Here is a 19870-nt window from a genome sequence, read left to right as displayed (position 1 = left end):
AACAGTTGCCTACCAGACAAAGCATATTTTTTTTTCAGGGAAGGTGTTTGGATTGTTTTCTTTTCCTCAGACTACTTGGATGTTCCCCTATCCAAATGGCACTTTGAATCTTGGTTGGCTTTGCCCTGGTATGGAGACAGGGAATGGGGTAGAGGTGCTGTGGGTTTAATTTTTCCTTTGGGTTATTGTCACCTAGTTGAGAGGATGGGAATTGAAATGCACAGCTGAGCTGATAGAATTAAGTATGTGAGCTTTTTCTGAAGCCCACATATTTCTTATTCTCAGGTTTGTGTATAGCATGAACATTCATACATTTATCTCTCCTTTCTGTTCCTCTGTATGCAAAGATGAGTCCAACACCTTCAGAGGCTGCAGCTTACAAACCACTATATTAAATGGCCTTGCTTTAGTTTTCATCATTGTTTCTAGCTTGGCTGTTTTCTCTGTGAGCAGCCGCTGTCCATCATCAAGAGATGTGATGTGATTGGGAAAGCAGGTGATCCTCGCCATCAGAGGTGGGAGGGGAAGTGAACCATGTCAGTCTCTATCAGATTATACACCATATAAGAAAGATAAATTGATTTCCATATGAAGTGAGCTGGGGAGCCAGTTCTGAAAATGAACAGAGTGTACCTATTACAATAAAGAGGCTGGGGTAAGTTAGGTTGAGGTCTTTGCCTGCTGTTGAATCACCCTGGGGAGAGGAAGAGGCAAATGAGAATGCAGACAGTACCCATTTGCTGCTGTTTAAAAGTCTGCTGATGCAATCACTCACCTTAGCTGGTGAATCAGGGTAGCTAGTCCATGAGAAGGGGTTGAAACTCATGTAAAGCTAAACACAGAGACACATCACCGTTGGAAGGAAAGGTTTTCTCTATTTGGCCCGAATATGAAAATTGCATTGTTGTTAAAATATTTCCTAAACCTGTGTAAAGTAAATACAAAGGCTTCCAAAATCTCACTTTTGTATCTTTTACTTTTTATTTATTAGTGAAAGTAATTAGTAAAGGCATCAAAAAAATCCTTCATTTGTGTCAAATAACTGTTTTTCTCTTCAACAATGTGCAGTCTTGGAAGAGTTTATAGCTAGTACTGTTGGTTTAGGGAGGCAGTGATCTGTTCGAGCAGTGGAAATAAACACTAAAGGTGTCATGATAAAGGAATTCGGTGCAAAATGTTCTGCACAAGCATATGTGCATGAATGAAGCAAGACAGCTCTTACAATTTACAGTCTCCTGAAAGAAAGGTAGCACAGCAGTTTTCCAGCTCAAGGCTCTTGCAGACATTTAACATATATTTCATTATGTTCTTTACTTGGAAGGTTATTTAGATACTGCTCTGTCTGATGTGCAAACTTGAGTTTTTTCCTCTGTAGTTTCATGGTGCAGTCCAAACAGATGAGGTTGTTCTGCAAGGCTGCTCAACCACATGTTTGACTTGGTCCAGGGACCTTTGTTTTAAACTGACTGTGTTATACACTGTTTTTTTCTGTGAAGTACATGGGACTAGTAATTTTTTTCCTTCTCTCACAATTAAATTTCCTTGTCTACCATGAGAGAGTTAAAATTGAGGGACCTTTTTTTTCCTTCTGAAAGGATTGAACTGAGGCTAACAGGATAATTGAATATGCCTGTGATAGTTCTTCCCCATATATTTCTTATACTCAGAAAAACTGTTATTATTTTTCCAAGATACCCTTATCTATACTAATCAGTCTTCTGACTCAAGCAGAATTATTCAAATAGGTCTATTGTTGGAGTACCCTGTTCACTTGATTAAAGGCCCAACTCTGCTTCAATGCAATTTTTTTGCCTGACCTCCATCTGCCAATATTGTTGCATTTGCTTTCTCATTATTTTCATAGCTGTCCACAATCCATTCAAAATGATGCAGCTGGAATAAACCTGGGCACTAACCCAAACAGTGAGGATATAGAGACTTGCATCTCTAGTACTTAAGGATCTTAGTGCATTTTGGCAAATCCTGCATTAAAGATTTACTGTGGTTGTTATATTTGATATATAAGCAGAAGAAAAGGTTTGTAGATATTTGCAACAAGATGCGTGTATGAAAGTTCTGCTTTATAAAAAAGGGGACATATACAAGTGGAGGTACAAAGTGCTATTAATTTGGTTGAATTCCAATATGTTGTCCCAATGACAGGAAAACAAGTTGGATTCATTGACTTGAAGCCCTTTTGATGATGCCAAACTCTTTTCTACAGAGTAGCTTAGATTCTTGGGTACTGTGTTACCAAAAGGCTAAAAGCATGCAAAATTAGGAGATCTTTCTATATCTAAGGACAGTAGATCTGTCGAGGAGGACAGAGTAATTTTTAATATGCTGTATATTGCTTAGTTTAATACGATCACATACTTGGAGATAAACAATTACAGTTTTGATTGAAAAATTATGTTTTTATAGGCATATCATAGAAGCAAAATATCTTTTGGATCATATTCACTGGTTGCAATTGCATGGAAATATTTTTAAATGCAAAATTACCGCAAAGCAAAGATATGTCTAGTTGGGAGCTGAGAAGGAGAGGAAGAGTTCGTTGTCTTCCCGAGAGCCATTTGCCAAATGTGAACTTTACAGTGTACAAAGATAGTAAAAAAGCAACCCAGTTTTTCATCTTGGCTTTTCTGTAGAGGAAAAAGCAGAAACGTTCAAATTAATTTTGTGAGAGGATCTTGCACACAAACACTGGTCCAAGTTCCTGCAAATGAAAACTGGTTGCCTGGTAATTGGATACAGAATAGTGCTGTATCAAGGTTTAATAATGTATTTAAAATACAAAGTACAGAAATAAAAATGCTTTTCTTTTTTTCTCTTCCAGGTTCTCTGGGAGATGCTAACAAGGGAGGTCCCCTTTAAAGGCTTGGAAGGATTACAAGTAGCTTGGCTTGTAGTGGAAAAAAACGAGGTAAGACTACGTTTCTACATTCAGGTACATAGATCAGAAAACAGTATTGGGGTTTTGCAAAAGACTTTTTCATCTTCTTCAAATTGAAAGTAAGTTCACGCGTATGGAAAGATTAGCAGTAGGAGCTAACACAAAGGGTCAAAGTGATGTTATTCCTCATGAATGGACCCTTTACATCTAATTGTTGCAGCTTCACGTCGTGATGCTGTAGATCAAAAATTGTACAAGTACTGTACTAGTTTCTCAGTCTCAATTGTAAAACCTAGGGGTTTGTTCTTAGTGATGAAAGAAGCCATTGCGTCCAAGGTAGGGGAACAGTTTAACTCCATCTCCTGCGTTTAGGACATCTTTTTACTGGCCGGGAGTTGATATATCTGTAAGAGACCTTCAGCTACTTCAACTTAACTCTCCCAGCAGGAGTCACTATAGTACAAGAAACTGCCGCTTAGATGAAAATTTCAAAAATAAAAGAAGAAAAAATAGTTTTAAAAAAAGAGAGAAATTACAGTTTTGCCACCTACGTTCAACACGACATTGAAGATGAGCTCCTCACTGGTATCGGCAAGGCTGTGGCATAGCTGCAAGCCTCCTCATGCAGAGTCTTTCCATTTCAAAAGCACTTCAGTGGTGTAAACACCGTTTGTACAGTGTCCCCAGCCTCGCTTTTCTTCTTCTCACAAATTGAGGCTTTCAGTTAGTTGGACATGTGAGCGTATATCTGAACACATAGTCCCTTGATATCAAAGACAGTAACTACATTTAAAAAACATTTAAAGTTGTGACTGTACCACACACAGACAAGCATGGAAATCCTCCACAAAGATGAAACCTCCTCTATCTAGACACAGCGGAAGCTTGGGAAACATTACAATGGCGAGGCACTGGCTGTACAATACAGATTTCTATTATTCTACATAAACTGTTTCTCAAAATGCTTCAGAGTTAAACAGAGGAGTTAGGTTTCCTCCTCTTAGTTTAATGTTTTTTGTTGGTGTTTTTTTCCCTCTCTCTTTTTTCTTCTTTTTGGGGACTGGATTAATTCCAGTGAGTGTCACTGATATACCAGTTAGTTGGAAATGCTACACTAACAGTGTGAAGATTGTGAATGTGGTCTTCTACTGCATTTATCAGAGCAGGGGGCACAAAGACACTCTTTGCCTAGTTTAGGAAAAGCCTCACACATCATTTTGAAGGAGGAACCATAAAGCCTTCCATCAACAGTATTTGATCCTTGTGCCTACCACATGTAGTTTTATGTAAGGGGTACAGAGTGGCATTGGGAATGTTGTAAAGAGATGCAGTCACATGCTGAAACATGGCAGAGAGTAAAACACACATTTCTCTACAGTTTTCCAGAGCAAAGAATTGTGTAAAATACAATATGAACAAAATGTGGATGTGACTATTTTACTCATGGCTGAAGAAACCTAAGGGGTGGCATTCTCAGAGCCAGCTCTTTGCCTGTCAGGTACCACTGGCCTGTTGCTACCATTTTCCTTAGAAGGCTGTGAGGGAGCTTAGAGGGCATTGCATACTTTTAATTTTTTCTGGCCGTGACATGGATGATATGTCCAGCATAAGCCTTGTAAAACTCAGCTTGTGCTTCTTTTCTTCCTAGTTTTCTGTGTCCCAAAACAAGTGTTAGGGTCAGGTTCTGCTCTCAGTTCAGTCTGTTGATATCAGTGGGATTGCATGGTTCCAGTCTACAACAGGATTGGATCACTGTTGAGCCACTCCTCCATTTTTTGGACTGCAAGTCTTTTGTTAAAATCAATGAGGGATTGAGGCCAAAACAGAATTACATAAGGTGAAAAATCCCCTTTGTAAAGCCTGAGGCCCACAAATGGACTTCTAATGTTTCTGTATGGATCTCCTTTGATACTATGCATAATTTCTCAGTGTTATTTTTATTCTGGTAGAGATTTTTTAAAGCCATTTTTAAAAGAAATGTAAAGCAAGAGAGTTCAGGTTATGCTGGACATGGTGTCAATAAATTGCCACTGAGAAATGTATTCTTTATTATAATACTACATTTGGAACCTGCTACCTCTACATTACATATTAGATAGGTGACATTCTTCAGAAGTGAAACAAGTGGTGATTGCAACTGATTGTCCACCTCCTGGAACAGTGAGGGTTACAGACAATACTGTAACAACCGGGGTATTTTTAGGGTAATGACTCAATTAGAGATCAGGCACCAGTACAACTTATTTATGCATTGTACAAATTTCTGTGTATTTCTTCCACTGAAACCCTTGCACGTTAAGTTATGACATTATTAATCAGACTTATGCAGTGTCCTGCCTCTGTATCTCATGTTTCCAGTTCTTCCAGGGTTCAAATGCTTTCGGAGCAGAATTTTTTGACTCTTACTTTTGGCTCCTGTTTCTTGTAAGGCTTTGCAGGTCACGTTGCAGTAATGCAATGGTAAAGGGTGACATAACTTGCTCTGCTTTGCTTCTGAAATGGCAGTAGTAGGTCAGATGAAAGGGTCTTCCTGGCAGGTTAGTCTGAACAGGAATGTAATACCTGGTTCTCACCTCTTAGAGGCCAAGAACCCTTTTTCCAGCTTGACCCCTCTTACATTTGGACTCATTTTCACGGAGAAACTGGTTTTCTATCTAACTTTAAAAAATTATTTATGTAATATGAAACATTTGAAGTCAGTTAACAGCTTTAGTGAGAGCAGAGGGATCTCCTTCAGTGTGTAATGTTGGAAGCATATGCAGTCAAGGGAGAGGCTTCAGTATCTGTGTATGTGAGAAAGGATTTGCTTCTAAGGCTTTCCAGTCTGGAGGCAAGCTGTTAATGTAAAAATCTTCTAATTTAAAACTCTCAGCAAATGAAACCAAATCAGCTTCAAACTAATTCTCTGTAGTCAGTGGTCCTGGCTATAACTAGCAACTCCTTGTCTTCAGTCATTAGGAAATATTTATGAGTTCACTGTGCTCTGTGAGTGCTTTCTGAGATCTGCATGTCCTCATTAATCCTTCTGACCACAGGCTCATGAAACGTCTCTTGTGTCATGTAGAGCTTCACTTAACTCTTTTTAACTCACTTAATGTAATCTATATTTCAGCTATTTGTGTGTCAAAAGTGATTATAGTATTGTACAGCTAGATCATTTATGTGGGAGAAAGGAATTAAGGCAGGCTGTCCATTATGCCTATCTGACAAGTATCTTAAAATATTATGCAGTAACCTCCACAAACTATTATATTTTAGTTTTAAAAGCAGTTTGTCTTGGTTTTGCTTCTTCTCTCTGAGCTTCCTTAAGGAACTCCATTTGTGGATTTAATACATTACTTTCTTATAGGTCTATTAAAAATTATTTGTGCATCTTGCTAGTGTTTGTAATTTTGATTTTTTCTTTCTAATATGTCTCCACATTTTTTATATTGTGTTTAAAAGAGAGAGTGTGCTTTAATTCTTTGAAGTCTGTTGGTCTCATAGGAAATTGCTTAGTAGCAGCTTAAAAGGAAATGCTACCAGTAACTGGTATATTTTCTTTTCATTAGAGATTAACCATTCCAAGCAGTTGTCCCAGAAGTTTTGCAGAACTGATGCACCAGTGTTGGGATGCTGATTCAAAGGTAATTAAATGTGTGTTTGATTTCTGCACCACCACCTCAGACTTTTTTTTTGCAAAGTGCATTAGCCTTTCTTTGGGTGACAAGTCTGAGCTGACACCACTGACACATTTCTTCACAAAGATACCCAGGACTGTCTTTTTTTAGAGAGTTTATATACTCATACCTAAATCTCTCTCTCTTTCTCCCTTTTAATCAAGAGTTATATGCTGCTAACTTTCCTGACAATGACAGGAAATATGGTAAGATGGCAAGAATGTAGCCATTTTGGAGCAAGTGGAAAATTGTGGATTTTATATTTTCTTTAAAAAGTTAATACTTAATCCCTCTTGGATGTATGTGAGCATCACATTATGAAATACAAATTTCAAGGTCCAATTCTGTGCCCTACTTGTGCTGAGAACACAAATATAAGTAAAGAGTAAGTTAATCCATAAAACATGGGTAGGAACAGCAGCAACACATTATAAATTAACACTAAACCTTTCCTAATCTGTTCCCTTAGAGCTTGAATGGTGAGCTTTATAATGACCACACTGTAATAATATGATAATAGCGGTGCTGTTTAACCTTGAAAACAGAATAAAAAGTTAAAAGAGCTGCACCATTGTCACTATTAATCTGCTGCTACAAGGAAGGGATTAAGTAAGTATTTAGACACTAAAAGCTTTTGTAGATTATGAGAGTTACCTTCTTTAAATGGACTTTGTGACCACCCTATTGTACATAAAACTGGCTGGAAAGAGCCTGTGGGCATAGTTTTAGTACTAAGGATTAACATCTATTTCCTTTGCCTATGAAAATATTTGAGACATCGAAGAATAGTTAAGCAAAGGAAATTGTGCTCTTTTTTCTCAAGTCAAGGCACCAGGAAGAACTTTGTTTCTTTAAACTCAGGATAAAGTTAGCTACTACTTCAGAGAAACCAAGATTAATTCCAAGACAAATTAGAGCATATAGGTGCTCTAAACTAGAATTCATTGCCAGAGTAACCATAGAAGAATAATATGAGAAAGGAAATATCCATTCTTGGTCTCTCTTTTAAAAGCAAGGGGTTGCTTTCCTGCAGAATGGATCTGAGATCCATCAACATGTGATTTCCACACAAACAGACATATAATTGCCATTCTCTTAATAACTCCTTGTATCCTCCCCACAGAAGAGAAGGGAGAAAAATGCTTCGAGTTTTTCAATCTACAAGTAGGCTGCTTAATTTTTAAGTCAGTAATTACTGAAGAGGACGTTCAGTGCCAACTGCTTATCTTTACTAACTGCTCCCAAGTGTCAGCATCACTACCAAAGGCCTCAGAATAAGAATTATTGGAGCTTCTTTTCTGTAATTGTGGCACATACTAGATCAGCTCAATCTCTGCCTTGTTTGGCCACATCCATAAGTGTCCAAAAGACTCTTGCTGTTTCTCAGGGAGAGGGAGGGATTTGCATGTAAAAAAATGATGTTTAACCATCAGGCTGTGTTCTGCCTGACAGAGTAATTTATCTGGGCGTGGGCTGGTTCCTGGGGATGTTGTTCCCAGAGGTCTCTCTGATGCATGCAAATTGTGAATCTCGTGTGCAATGGGGTTTTTCTGACAGTCTTCTCTTCGCTAGTTTTTTTTTCATGCAGCTCTTGTGTTAGGCAATTAGAGCTTTGTTCACATGACTGAAGTGGAGTAATCTGTGGTCACAGTTTGGACATGTGACTGACTTATTCAGTCACGTGCTGGGAAAGGTTCGCTGCTTACAGCTCTCAAAATGCTTTGATAAAGGGCTGTGTGGCCTGCCTGAGCCAAAAGATGGAGCACGCTCCTCTGAAATACTGCTCTGTGTAACGTTCCCGTTTTGCCAGGATTAGCTTTAGAAAATCAGATTGTTGATGCATGAACAAGTTACTGAAGGTCAAGCAGGGGTGAGCTTGAGTATGTCAGCTGCTCAAAAGCAGTTGCTAAAGTGCATACTTCTAGCCCGCAGAAGTATGAGGTAACTTTTGGTGGTTTACCCCTGAGAAATGAGGGATATGCGTTTCTGAGGGGCTAAGGAATACACTTGGAGAGCTGCTGCAGAGCAGCTGGAGCGTCAGACACTGCTCACACCAGAATTTCTTCATAGGAACAGAGTTATTAGTGTTACTTTGAATTCTTGAGAATTTCTTCATACATGGAGAAAATTATCTGTAGTGCTCCACGTGATACTTGGAATGGTAGTCTTTATGCAGTTTAAACTGCTAGTTGAAACAAACAGCTCACACCTTAAAATTTCTACCAAACAAGTTGCTTTTGCTGGGGTATTAAATAATTGTAGAAACAAGGTTGCTCATCACTGATGTCTTTGTTTACTGGGGTTACTTGCTTTTGAGACTTGGGTGAATAATGCTTTCTCATTTCATCTGTTCCTTCAGTTTCTCTCCACATCAAAGATGCTTATAAATTACAGAGTATTTTAATGGAAATCAGAAATCTGGGAACAGAGAAGAAGCAAAAAAATGAAAGACATATGGATTAAATATCCTAGTTTTATGCAGACCTATTCAGTAAGAAATACTGAGTAGAAGGAAACAATGAAAACATTAGCCAAAATTATTTCTAGAGGGGCATATATTTTAAAGATTTCAGTATGAGACATCACAGATATAAAGGGAAACAGTTTTCAAAGGCGACTCATGCCTTGATATTTTAAGAATCCCATATAAGGGCTTTCTAGAAAGTGCTAAGCAGTTATCCACTGAAAATATGACTTTTTTTTTTTTTTTTTTTTTTTTTTTAAGTCTCTCAGCTCAGGCTCCCAGTTTCACAAATCACTTCTTGCCAGTTTTAACCAAGGTACCAGTCTGCATTTAGAGTGCATTTATTAAATCTGAAATTATCCTTTTCTAGGGGCAAGAAACCAACGAAACCCAAGTGACAGTGTAGGCTTGTGCCTTCCTGTCAGAGTTTGTCTCCATGCAAAGCTGTTACCTGTAAATATGGCAGGGTAGCTGCTGGCTGTTTACAGAATTTGCACAGCCAGAGATGTACGGTACTTTGGCAGTACTGTGTGACTCTGCATTTGTTCCAGCTCCAGTTGCACCAGCTCTGCAGCTCCTTTGCCTGTAGTGCAGGACCCACCAAGTGATTCTTGCTGCTTCTCCCAAATGAGTTGGTTGATCCTTTTGCCTGCCCTTAGTAAAAGCCCCGCTCTCTGTCATTGTCTCCACTCTGGTTACTCCAGGCAAGCCTGACAGCAGAGTTGACTGTGCTCACTCAGTGTTAGTCCTGCCCTATACTTCCCAGTATACACCTGAGAAAAAAGGAGCAAGAAAGCCTCATAGATGTATTTTGTAAATTATTCCGAAGGGTCCATAAAATGATGTAGATAATGCAGCATGGCAAGGTTTGCCCTTGGTCTTCCTGCAAACAGAATTTGTTTAGTGTAGGTAGGCACATTGTGTACCTGCCAGTCTGTTGGACTGTGTAGCAGTTGCAGTACCCTGGTAATTTACAGGCAGCCCCTATCTCCTGTCTGGCAGCTTTCTCACCATTTGGGAGGCCCTTGAATCCCTTCAGCAGTTCACTTCCACAAGAGACGCAGCTGTAGCAACAAAAAGGATGTGAAGGCTGGTCAAAGGTTCTTCTGCCCCAAAACTGCACTGGAGTTGGTGGTGGTGGTGCCACGGGTGGATTTTGTGCCTGTGCCCCAGTGCAGCCACCTCCTGACTGGGGAAGTTCAGGCTCTTCCCAGGGTGTGTTCAGAGGAGCTGCTCTGCTTTGGCAGGTCCAGCTGTGCACATGGAGGGGAGGATGACTGCCTCCCCAGCCCCCTGTGAAGGCAGGGCGAGCCTGCTGGGTTTCCATGCAAGGGACTGTGTCACCAATGCAAGCAATGTGCTTGAACAGGTACCTGTTGCTGTGAAGCTCTGTGTGCCCAGTTTGCCACTCTGCTGGGCTGGGGAACAAATTGCATAAGCACTTGTGCCTGGGGCAAGCGTGTCTGTGGCAAAGAAAATCTGTGTAGCTCACTGAACTGCCCACTGCCTGAAATCATGGAGGTGGACCAAAAAATGACAGACAAAGCCTCCTGTTACAGCCGAACAGTGCAGCATTACAGTATAAGAGAGCTTGTCTCTTTTTTTGTTATGCATTTGACACTTTTTCATGCTGTTTGACATTTAAAATAAAGAAATTGTCTGTCTTTTATAATGTGGAAATCACTTGGATCTTCCTGAGAGAGACACCTCAGCATTGTTCCTAATTGTTTTTGTGCTCCCAAATTAAAATGCACGTTTTAATTGCGGCATCTGTAATTTTAGCAGAAATGGTATAATTAAAGGCACAGTAGAGAGAGAATGTGCATCATCCCCTTATTATGTATCTACATTTTGTTTCAACCTTTTGTCTCAACCTTGTCTGGGGTCTGTCAAACAGACTAACAGAGTCAGTGCTCTTTCAAGAAACACATTTAACTAGCTTTTTCAGTTTTCAGTTATTATCCTACTTCACAGCTTCCCCTGAGAACTAAGGGAAAAGTAAAAAAAAAAAAAAAAAAACCCCACCAAAAAAAAAAAAAAAAAAAAAAAACAAAACCCCACAAAAAAACCCCAAAAAACCAAACAAACAAACAAAAAAAACAAACCAACAAAACAAAAACAAACCCCAAAAAGCAACAGAAAACTTTTAACTAGTCTTTCTGACTTGTGAGCACAGTGTGTCTTGGATGGAGAGCCCTGGAACAGAAAGTTCAGCAAATGAGCCCAGGACAGAAGAGCACAGAGTCCACTAAAGTGAGCTTAACTGCCAAGCAAGATATCCTTCCTTAGCCTCAATCTTCTCTTCTTCCCTGACTGCTCTTTAAGTAGCTAAATGAGAATTTTTCTGAAAGTATCTCCTCTGCTAGAGGGGAGCTGCCAGAAACCTGGCTTGTTCACACACCAAAGAGTTTGTTAATACCTGTAAAAGGCCAGTTGCTGATGGTCCAGCCTTCTCTTTTGGAAGTATTTTCCCTCTTAGCTTGAGAAAAATTATTCTTTCAAATTAAGAATCTAGATGATTATTGATGATTCTAATGTTAATACTGTTTTACTAGTAGACATGGGAGACTAAGCTAAGGCTTGAGTCCTACTAGCCTGCGTGACTCTTCTCAAACTTTTCTTTAATGGAAGAATAAGAAGAAAGCATTTACAGATTACAGTCCTCTTGTATGATGCTGTGGTCAGAAAGAAGAGTGGCAATTCCTGTAAATTGTGGGGTTTCGGTTGAAAAATTTCTGCAGATAGTTTTAGTAGTTTTATATGAATGCAAATGCTCTGTTTGGGTTTTCTTTTTTCTTCAGAAAAGACCGTCTTTCAAGCAGATTATTTCAATCCTGGAATCTATGTCAAATGACAGCAACCTTCCAGACCAGTGTAACTCATTCCTGCATAACAAGGCGGAGTGGAGGTAAGCTTCCTTCCTCCCGAGATGATATGATGTGGTTTTACATTGAAATGGGATGAGTGGGTTTTTTCAGAAAGACATCAGACTCCGATGATGTACTGGTAGAAAATATGTGTGCTTGAAGTATTTTTAGAACATAACTTACCTTGTTGTTTTTCAGGAATGCCCAGAATGTTGCGAAACTTGTATTAGGAGCCAATGCACTTAGCTGTACCCTATATTTATTATTACACTGGTTTAGGCATCATGATATTTATGGTTTTGTGATTCACATCTTAAAACCTATTACAAGTTTTCAGTTAATCGTGTGGGGGCAAAAGAACTCAGATAACATGTAGGTTTGATGCCATTTTCATAAAGTGCATCAGTGATGTCAATATTAAAAAAGATAAGGGGCCTAAACCCCCTTCTTCCTAGTCAAGCCTCCATTTGTCCTCACTTGTATGCATTCTACCATTTTTATGTGTTCTCTCCTTTGTATCAACTGTGTGTTCACACATCCAGCATATGCCCAGGCCGGTCCTGTTTTTATGTAGTGTTCCAGCATTGCGTGAGCATACGATTTTAGCTATTGCCGATTGTAATTGTTATTCATAAGTGATTATAAATGGAGGTGAGATTTGAGACAATTTTATTACTGCAGTAAAACTTCCAGTCTCTTCTTTGGAATGTGCCAAAACTTCAAAAACCTGTCCCTGAAACTTATTTGTGGGTTAGAAAACTTGCTGCTTCGCAGTACAGCCTTCTGTTTGACACGGAGTGTTGAAAACAGATCTGCACAGGGAGGTGATTTTTGCAGACGCTCGTGCCTCGGTCTATATTAAGAAGTGTTGGGTCTCTGCCAAATAAGCGGGGAGCAGGAGCACCCAAAGATTCCCGGGACGGGTGGAGGATGGGGACGAGCACACGGAAACGGGGCTTGTGTCAAGCCCGGCAATCCCGCGTTTCTTCCGCTGCCTTCCAAGGAAGGCAAGAGGTAGATTTTTTTTACCGGGGCGAGTGGAAAAACTGAGCTGTGGCCGGGACGCCCGGGTGACACGGCGGGGTATAAATAGCGCGGGCCGCGCCCGCCCGGCTCGGCCCCGCGGGGGCTGCGCGCCATCTGCTGGCGGCAGCGCCGCACTGCGCCCCCCGCGCCGCCCCGCGGGGCCCCGCAGCCCGCAGCGCTGAGCTCGGCACAGCCGCTGACCGGCGAGCTTACAGACCCGAGCTTCGTGGCCACCGCCGGGTGGGCAGACTTGGAGCATCGTGCTCGTGCGTTTGACAGCAGACACAACAAGGAGGGTTGGGAAAAAACTACACCCTAGTGAGGGGTTTCTTATACACCCCTATATAATAAAGAATATTTATTTAAAAGATGAGCAAGTACTCAAATGCCTTTAGAAAAAGCTAATAACTACTTAAACCTTGCCAGTATAGCAAAATAAAAAGCTGTACTAGCTGACATTTGGTAACAAACATTGTTTTACTTAATGAGTGTATTTCTTGAAGTGTGACTCAAGTAGCCCAAGTATTTCTTGCAAATTTTGTTTTGATACACCTAAATTTCTCAGATGAGTAATGTCTGAAAAGATGATAATGAAAAGCCATGTAGCTACAAAAAGCTCTTTGGTACTGTCAGGTAATGAAAAAACTTCTTAGCACGGAGACTTGTGTTAAAAATAAATGTGGCAGTTTTTCTGGAAGAATAAATGACTTGGAGACAAGGAAATATGAGAGAGAGAATATAAAAATTCATGATGGGACACGATTTGCCTCTAAGCAAAAATGATTTTTGAATTGAGCCAAAATGAAAACACAATGTTCAGAAAGAGCACAAATCATGTGGGCACTTGTTTGGAAGCTGGAGGGTGCTCTCCTATCCAGCTTCTGGTACCAGCTTCCTGCCCTGATGGGAAAGGCATGTATGTATGGAAGCTTTTGTGAATGTTTACCTGAATAAACAGAACCTATGCAAAAAATTTTCCACCTGAAGTAGAAGAAAGATACATAAAGTGATCCCAAAGGACAAACTCAAAGAGACTTAAGTTTTTTACTAAAAATAATTGCACAGAAGTTTATTGTGTTTTAACTTCTGCATTGAAAAATCTTTGCTTTTAGTGATTGCCTTTTTTTCCCCCATGGTTTTTATATCCCATAGTGATTTGTAAAGAGATAGTGGAACCAGCAGTAGGGAAAGAATGAGATATATTACCACAAAATAGGGAATTTTAATGAAGCCTGGATATCAGAGCCCTGGAGAAGGGTGGGCTTAGGAAAAGCAAAAATTATGCTTGTTCCTTTGAGGGACCTCTGAATTAATGATCCAGATCCTGCACTTTCACAAGGATACTGCACTTACCAAAGCAAATCAAAGCTCAGACAAGCTGGATTGCGTTTTTCCCTACTCTTAAAAAAGGGCAAGCTGAGGTTCTTTTTGTATAGACATGCCAAAATTGTAGCTATAACAGCAAGTAACTGGAGTCTTCAATATCACTGACTGGCTGGCATGAAAACTGAGAGCGGACTGAGTCTATACGTGACTGCTGGAGTTGATAAAACAAATGATATTTTGACTTATCTATACAATGCAGTCTTATTTCCACCGTTTTCTGGTCTTAATTTTTATATTAATGTCACATTTTGATCTGCTCACTCTGTATTTGCTTAAAATAATTCAGTGTCTTCTTTCCTAACTGTTCCACATGTGTTTGGCACATTTTTGTTATTCATAAAACACGGGCACTGCCTTATGCTTGAATTGCATAGGTCTGTCGTATGTTTAGGTTCATATTCTGTGATCTTTTTGGAGCTCTTTCTCAAGTCACTTGAATTACAGTCAGAAAAAATTACCGTAGAAGTAATGATGTTCCAATTCAGTGAGAGATCACATTAGTCTGTATTTAGTCATATATACTAACTGCATCTCTCCCTCCATCCTCTCCCCATGAGTGGCTGCTTCAATGTCGAAAATAGTTTATTAGTGATACTTATATTAGTGTATTACTAGCAATTCAAGACATATAAACAAATGCCAGTCATTGTTTTAATCTGTGAATGTTTATCATTATAGTTTGTAGTAATGCAGAATTTGTTCTTCAGAGTCACGGAATAAAATTATTATAGAAAAACCAGTAAACTCACACTGCATAACTACAGAAGCAAACAAATCCACATGCCCTACCATGTATAATGTTTCAAGCTCCTTCATTTATGGAGTAAGACTCATTAACTGGGCAATGTACAGTAGCTTTCTCTTTAATTACACAGTTTCATTATGCAGTGGAATTATTTTTCAGAATGCAACTGTTTTTGCAGACTGACCTTTTATTGTAAGAGAAGTTTCTGTCTAATGAAGAGAGATAATTACTGTACAAAATAGACTTTTGACATAGAGAAAACTATTGTTACCAGGACTCCCCTAGTGCATAATATTATTTTAAAAGAGAATGTAATTTACATATTTAAAAAATTATAGAGTTGTGTGTAAGTAGCAACGATTATGAGAGACAAACTAAGAAAAGCAGTGCTTGCAACTGCCCTCAAATTGCTCTGTAGTTTCCACAGTAGATAGCATAGTATGTATTGCACCTGACAAAAAGGATTTATGAGGAATGTGAGTGTCTGCAGAGGAGTCACTTTCTGACCTTCGGTCCAATGCCTTTTCGTTTGTTCCTGTGTTGTCTCTTTATTATGATGTGTGACCACTTTCTATCCAGCACAGGGATCAGTCTTAATCTATGCATGCCTAAATATGATAGAGAATTTTTCTTGAAATCTGAAGCATGATAATTATGAGGGGTATTTGTTCTGACCACCACATAGAACAGCTCACTCGGCAGGACTCAAGTGTGATAAATGCTTTTGCCCCCAGGTGGCTGATTTCTGCAGTAGAATTAAGCATGGTGGTAAAGTTTGCAGTAGGATTTGCAGGTTATTCTAGGACTGAATCCTTTCACTGTACTTTGTAAGCATTACTCTCTGACACAGATGTCTTATCAAAATGAGAAATCCATAAAATTTGGAATATTTCTATGATTTGATTTGCTTCAATAGGCTCTTTGGGTATGCTATTTTCCCACACTGAGAGGCTGAATCCTTTAGTGGAGAAGAGTTTAATCATTCCATGCTAGGACAGGAGAGTTACAGAAACGAGTAATTCTCTTTCTCCATCCCAAGTAGAAATGGCAAGTAACTCTGTTAGTCCTTCTACTTTCTTTATGAAAACATCAGAAGAAGCATATTTTGTTCACAATGTGTTAACACAAGAAAAATAATGTGGAAGTTTGAGCAGAATATTTGACCTTGCAGAGTCCAAATAGCTATCTTTGGAGCTCTCTTTAGGATCTCTTGTCTTCTTAGGAGCTCACTTTTTCAAGGAGAAAAACAAAACACCGTGATTGACTCTTCCCACAACTGTCAGGATATAGGTGGCAGGCAGTGCACAGTCCCAAGCGGGTGCAGAAATGTTAAACGCAGATACAACCTCTGATACTAATTGGAGATTTTTCTTCGGTTAACCCACAAGCAAAATATTTGTCTGAATCTGGTAACAGAAGTGTTGTTCACCTTCTGTGTATTTGTATAGTGCAAAACTTGTTAAACTCTTTTCCAAGACCATGTTCAGTGCGTGTGTTTCAAATACACTGTCCATCAGAAAGGATGTCAAAGGAAACTACTTTGTTAAGGGAGGTACATGCAGTGAGACGAAATAAAGATGGTATCTGCAACTTTCTTCATCATACTGCCTTCATTTCCCGCCCTTCCTACTTTTCATAACTTTGTATGTATGGTGAGAAGTGGAGAAAAGTAAATCAAATCCTTTTCACAACTGTTCCAAACTTGAGAAGCTTGTATTTGTAACCATTTGCAGGGCTGGCTCATATCACAGTTCGTATTTTTGCTCTTGTATCTTCACCTAAAGAAGCAGGAAGGTAAATGGGGAAAACATTCCCCCATAAAATGCTTCTGTGCATTTTGAGTGTAAGTCCAAATAGTATTTACAGTCAAGTTATAAACCCAGAGAAATGGGCTTCTTGGACTGCCTGTATTGTGTTGCTAATGCTGTCCCATTACCAGTTCTCAGTGCAGTTTCTTTATGGATCAGATCATGTTTCATGATGCTGGGGGGAAAGAAGGCATTTTTATTTAAAAAATGTTTTTGTTATATGGTATTTTACTCTTTTAAATGTTATTTTTCTTCAGCTGAAGGTATTATGGTTATTCTGAAGTATAAACATTACCATTTGTTCCTAAAGCTGTGAAAGACTTTGCATTTGGTAATTAAATGAACTGCTTGAGTTAGTATTGTACTTTTCAGGCTTTCACATTTAATTAACATTCAAGTGGGAATTATGAACAATTTATATCTGTCAGGAAAAGACAAGACGTAACAAATTGTCTCCGTGCAGATGTGAAATTGAGGCAACCTTAGAGAGACTAAAGAAACTGGAGCGTGATCTGAGCTTTAAAGAGCAGGAACTAAAGGAACGGGAGAGACGTTTGAAGATGTGGGAGCAGAAGTTAACTGAACAATCAAATACTCCTGTAAGTAGACAATAATTCAACCTTTCATCTTGTGTCAGAAGTATTTGGAGCTTTGTCTATGTAAATCTCAAGACATACCAAGGAAGTAGTGCTCCTGTTTTCAGTTGTTCCTTTGGGCCAATTGCATCCCTCCAGATAACAATATTTTTTTTTAATTTCACCTAATAAATTAGATACCACATATTACTGAGAGTTCCTATTGTGACATGGGCATTTTAAGTAGTCTCCCACTTATTTATTTAGAGTTCTCAGCTTTAAAAATGTTTACATTCAATAAATTCTTTTTTCAACTACAAAGTTGTTGACTTTATAGGATGCAGGATTTGGTCTTAAATGTAAGAATCCTTTGTATCTTCCAGAAGGCATGTCATGAAACTTACACAAATTTTTAAAAATTCTGTTCTTTTTCTTTGAGAAGAAGCAAATTCCCATTCTGTGAAAAGGGGGTCAAAATTTTAAGTATTAATTTAAGGCTCTGTTCATAATTACAGTTAATATAACTTTGACTTGCCAGTTACCAGCTAGTAGAATTCCCATATATCTGTTAGTAAATTGAACAAAAAACCTTCCTTGCGTTATCTTGAATTTCTTAATGAAATACTATGCTCTTCAACCACTGATTGGCAGAGGGAGGACCACAGGGTTTAGTGCATGGTGAGACATATTACAACAGAGTTGTTAAAAAAGAATACTCTGATACCTAATTGTTTTTAAAGCACTAGCTAAAACAAATACCAAATTGAGATTGCAGTAGCATATGATTTTTCTTATGCTCAATTTTATCCTACTTACAACCTTGATTCCAGCCAGACCCATTTACATGTGACTTGTTTTGAAGGCATAGCTTATTGGTGCTCTGTAAATGAAGTTGGGTTTGTGTTCCAGCTGCGAACATGCAGTAATGAAATGACGGAGGATAGATGTTTTCCTGTGTGCAGACTCTGTATGTTTTCAGTCGATATCTGTATGCCTGCTTTAACACTTGCAAGATTCCAGTAACTGAGCTGTGGGCCATCCTCTATCCTGAGCACAGCATGAGGCACAGCCGTAATGAGCAAACCTTTTCACCAGCAAGGCCCTAGGGTTTTTTATGCTGTACTTGCTTATGACTTGTACTTTTCACTTAGAGCTGGCATTGCTGCAAGAATAAAGCATTGTGCTAAGGCCTATTGTGCTAAGCATGAACTGTCTTTCTGCATAGCATTAACCCAACTCTCCTATTGCATTTAAATGCAATTTCTTTTAATACAGAAATATAGGTTTGTTTTTTCCATACATCTTAAATGAACTGTTACACAGAACATATTTTTTAAAAAGCCCTTTTATTAGAAAAGATTTAACATACTGGCATAAAAAGACTTGTTCAAGCAGGATTGGTTTTTTCGTAGCACCGGTTACACATACAACTATATTGTAAATTCATAGCTGTAAATCATTTGCAAAATATCTTTGGGCATTCTGATTGCAAGCTGTAATCCTTGGGAGTCAAGCATCTGTCTCCCTCCATTAGTTCAGGCAGTGTCTGCTCAGCATCAGACTAGAGGGTTGCAAAGGGAGCTGCAGTGCTTGACTTTAAACTACTTTGACTATAAAAGCAGGAGTAAGGGTATGGCAACCAGAGCTGTGACACTTCTTAGAGTTCCCACTAGGCACAAACCTGGTTCTCAGCCAACACTGGGCCTTGTAGTGTCTCAGCTGTCCCTGCTCTGTGTTCTGTAGTCACCTCTTCACTTGGCTCTGCAGCAAAGACCAGAGGCCAGCAGTGGTGTGCAGGAGCAGAAACTTAAACCAAGGGACAGAAGAACAGCGAAGCTGTCTCTGCCGCTTGATCCTCCAGTGTTGTAGGGTTGTATGGTAGGTAACTATGGAGCAGACTGCATGGTAGGTAACAGGAGCAGGCTGCTCCTGCTCCAAAGAGTAAAGTATAGCTTCACTCCCTTCAGCATGAGGGAAGGATGAGGTCAATATTTAGGAATGCTTTTCTGCATTTCTCCCTGCTCTTGTTTTGACCCTATTTCTACTGCATCTTATACAAGAGATACCTTTGAGTCTGATCTCTGCAAATTTCTTTGTGCTGATCTCCAGGAGCCTCTAGCACAAGGGAATCTGGAGCATTTTGGTGGAGTAAAATATATCCATAGCTGCAGTGAAATGGGAGACTTCTCTTGAAAGATTTGACTTTACAAGAGTATGTGTGTAGCTAAGATGAACATCTTTCTTAGAGGAAGACAGTGAGCAAGGCATGAAATCCATAGATCACCTGTGATGCCCTGTACCTGCAGGTGGTCATTTAAGAACCATGGAATTTAGAGAGATTGGTGGATCTCGGCCATTTGTAAGAGTCTCTTCTGATAGTTATCATATGCAGTGTGTCACTAAAGACATGTCCTGTCCCAACAAACTTTTTAAATCGTCCAGAT

At 39.3% G+C, this 19870-nt stretch overlaps 1 protein-coding gene across 4 annotated transcripts in view; it reads left to right on the top strand.

Moving 5' to 3' along the window:
- MAP3K20 (mitogen-activated protein kinase kinase kinase 20) overlaps positions 1-19870 on the top strand; it is an 89389-nt gene that overhangs the window by 38953 nt on the left and 30566 nt on the right. For all 4 annotated transcript variants that reach the window (XM_063400504.1, XM_063400502.1, XM_063400503.1 and 1 more), the window contains exons 8-11: positions 2840-2926; positions 6448-6522; positions 11821-11927; positions 17315-17450. In XM_063400504.1, the coding sequence (XP_063256574.1) occupies positions 2840-2926; positions 6448-6522; positions 11821-11927; positions 17315-17450 (405 nt within the window). The remainder of the gene's footprint in view (positions 1-2839; positions 2927-6447; positions 6523-11820; positions 11928-17314; positions 17451-19870) is intronic.

Source organism: Prinia subflava, chromosome 6 (assembly GCF_021018805.1).
Source record: "Prinia subflava isolate CZ2003 ecotype Zambia chromosome 6, Cam_Psub_1.2, whole genome shotgun sequence".
In the NCBI taxonomy this organism is placed as follows: domain Eukaryota; kingdom Metazoa; phylum Chordata; class Aves; order Passeriformes; family Cisticolidae; genus Prinia; species Prinia subflava.
Note: the sequence above shows the minus strand (reverse complement) of the source record. Positions and strands in the feature narration are given on the sequence as shown.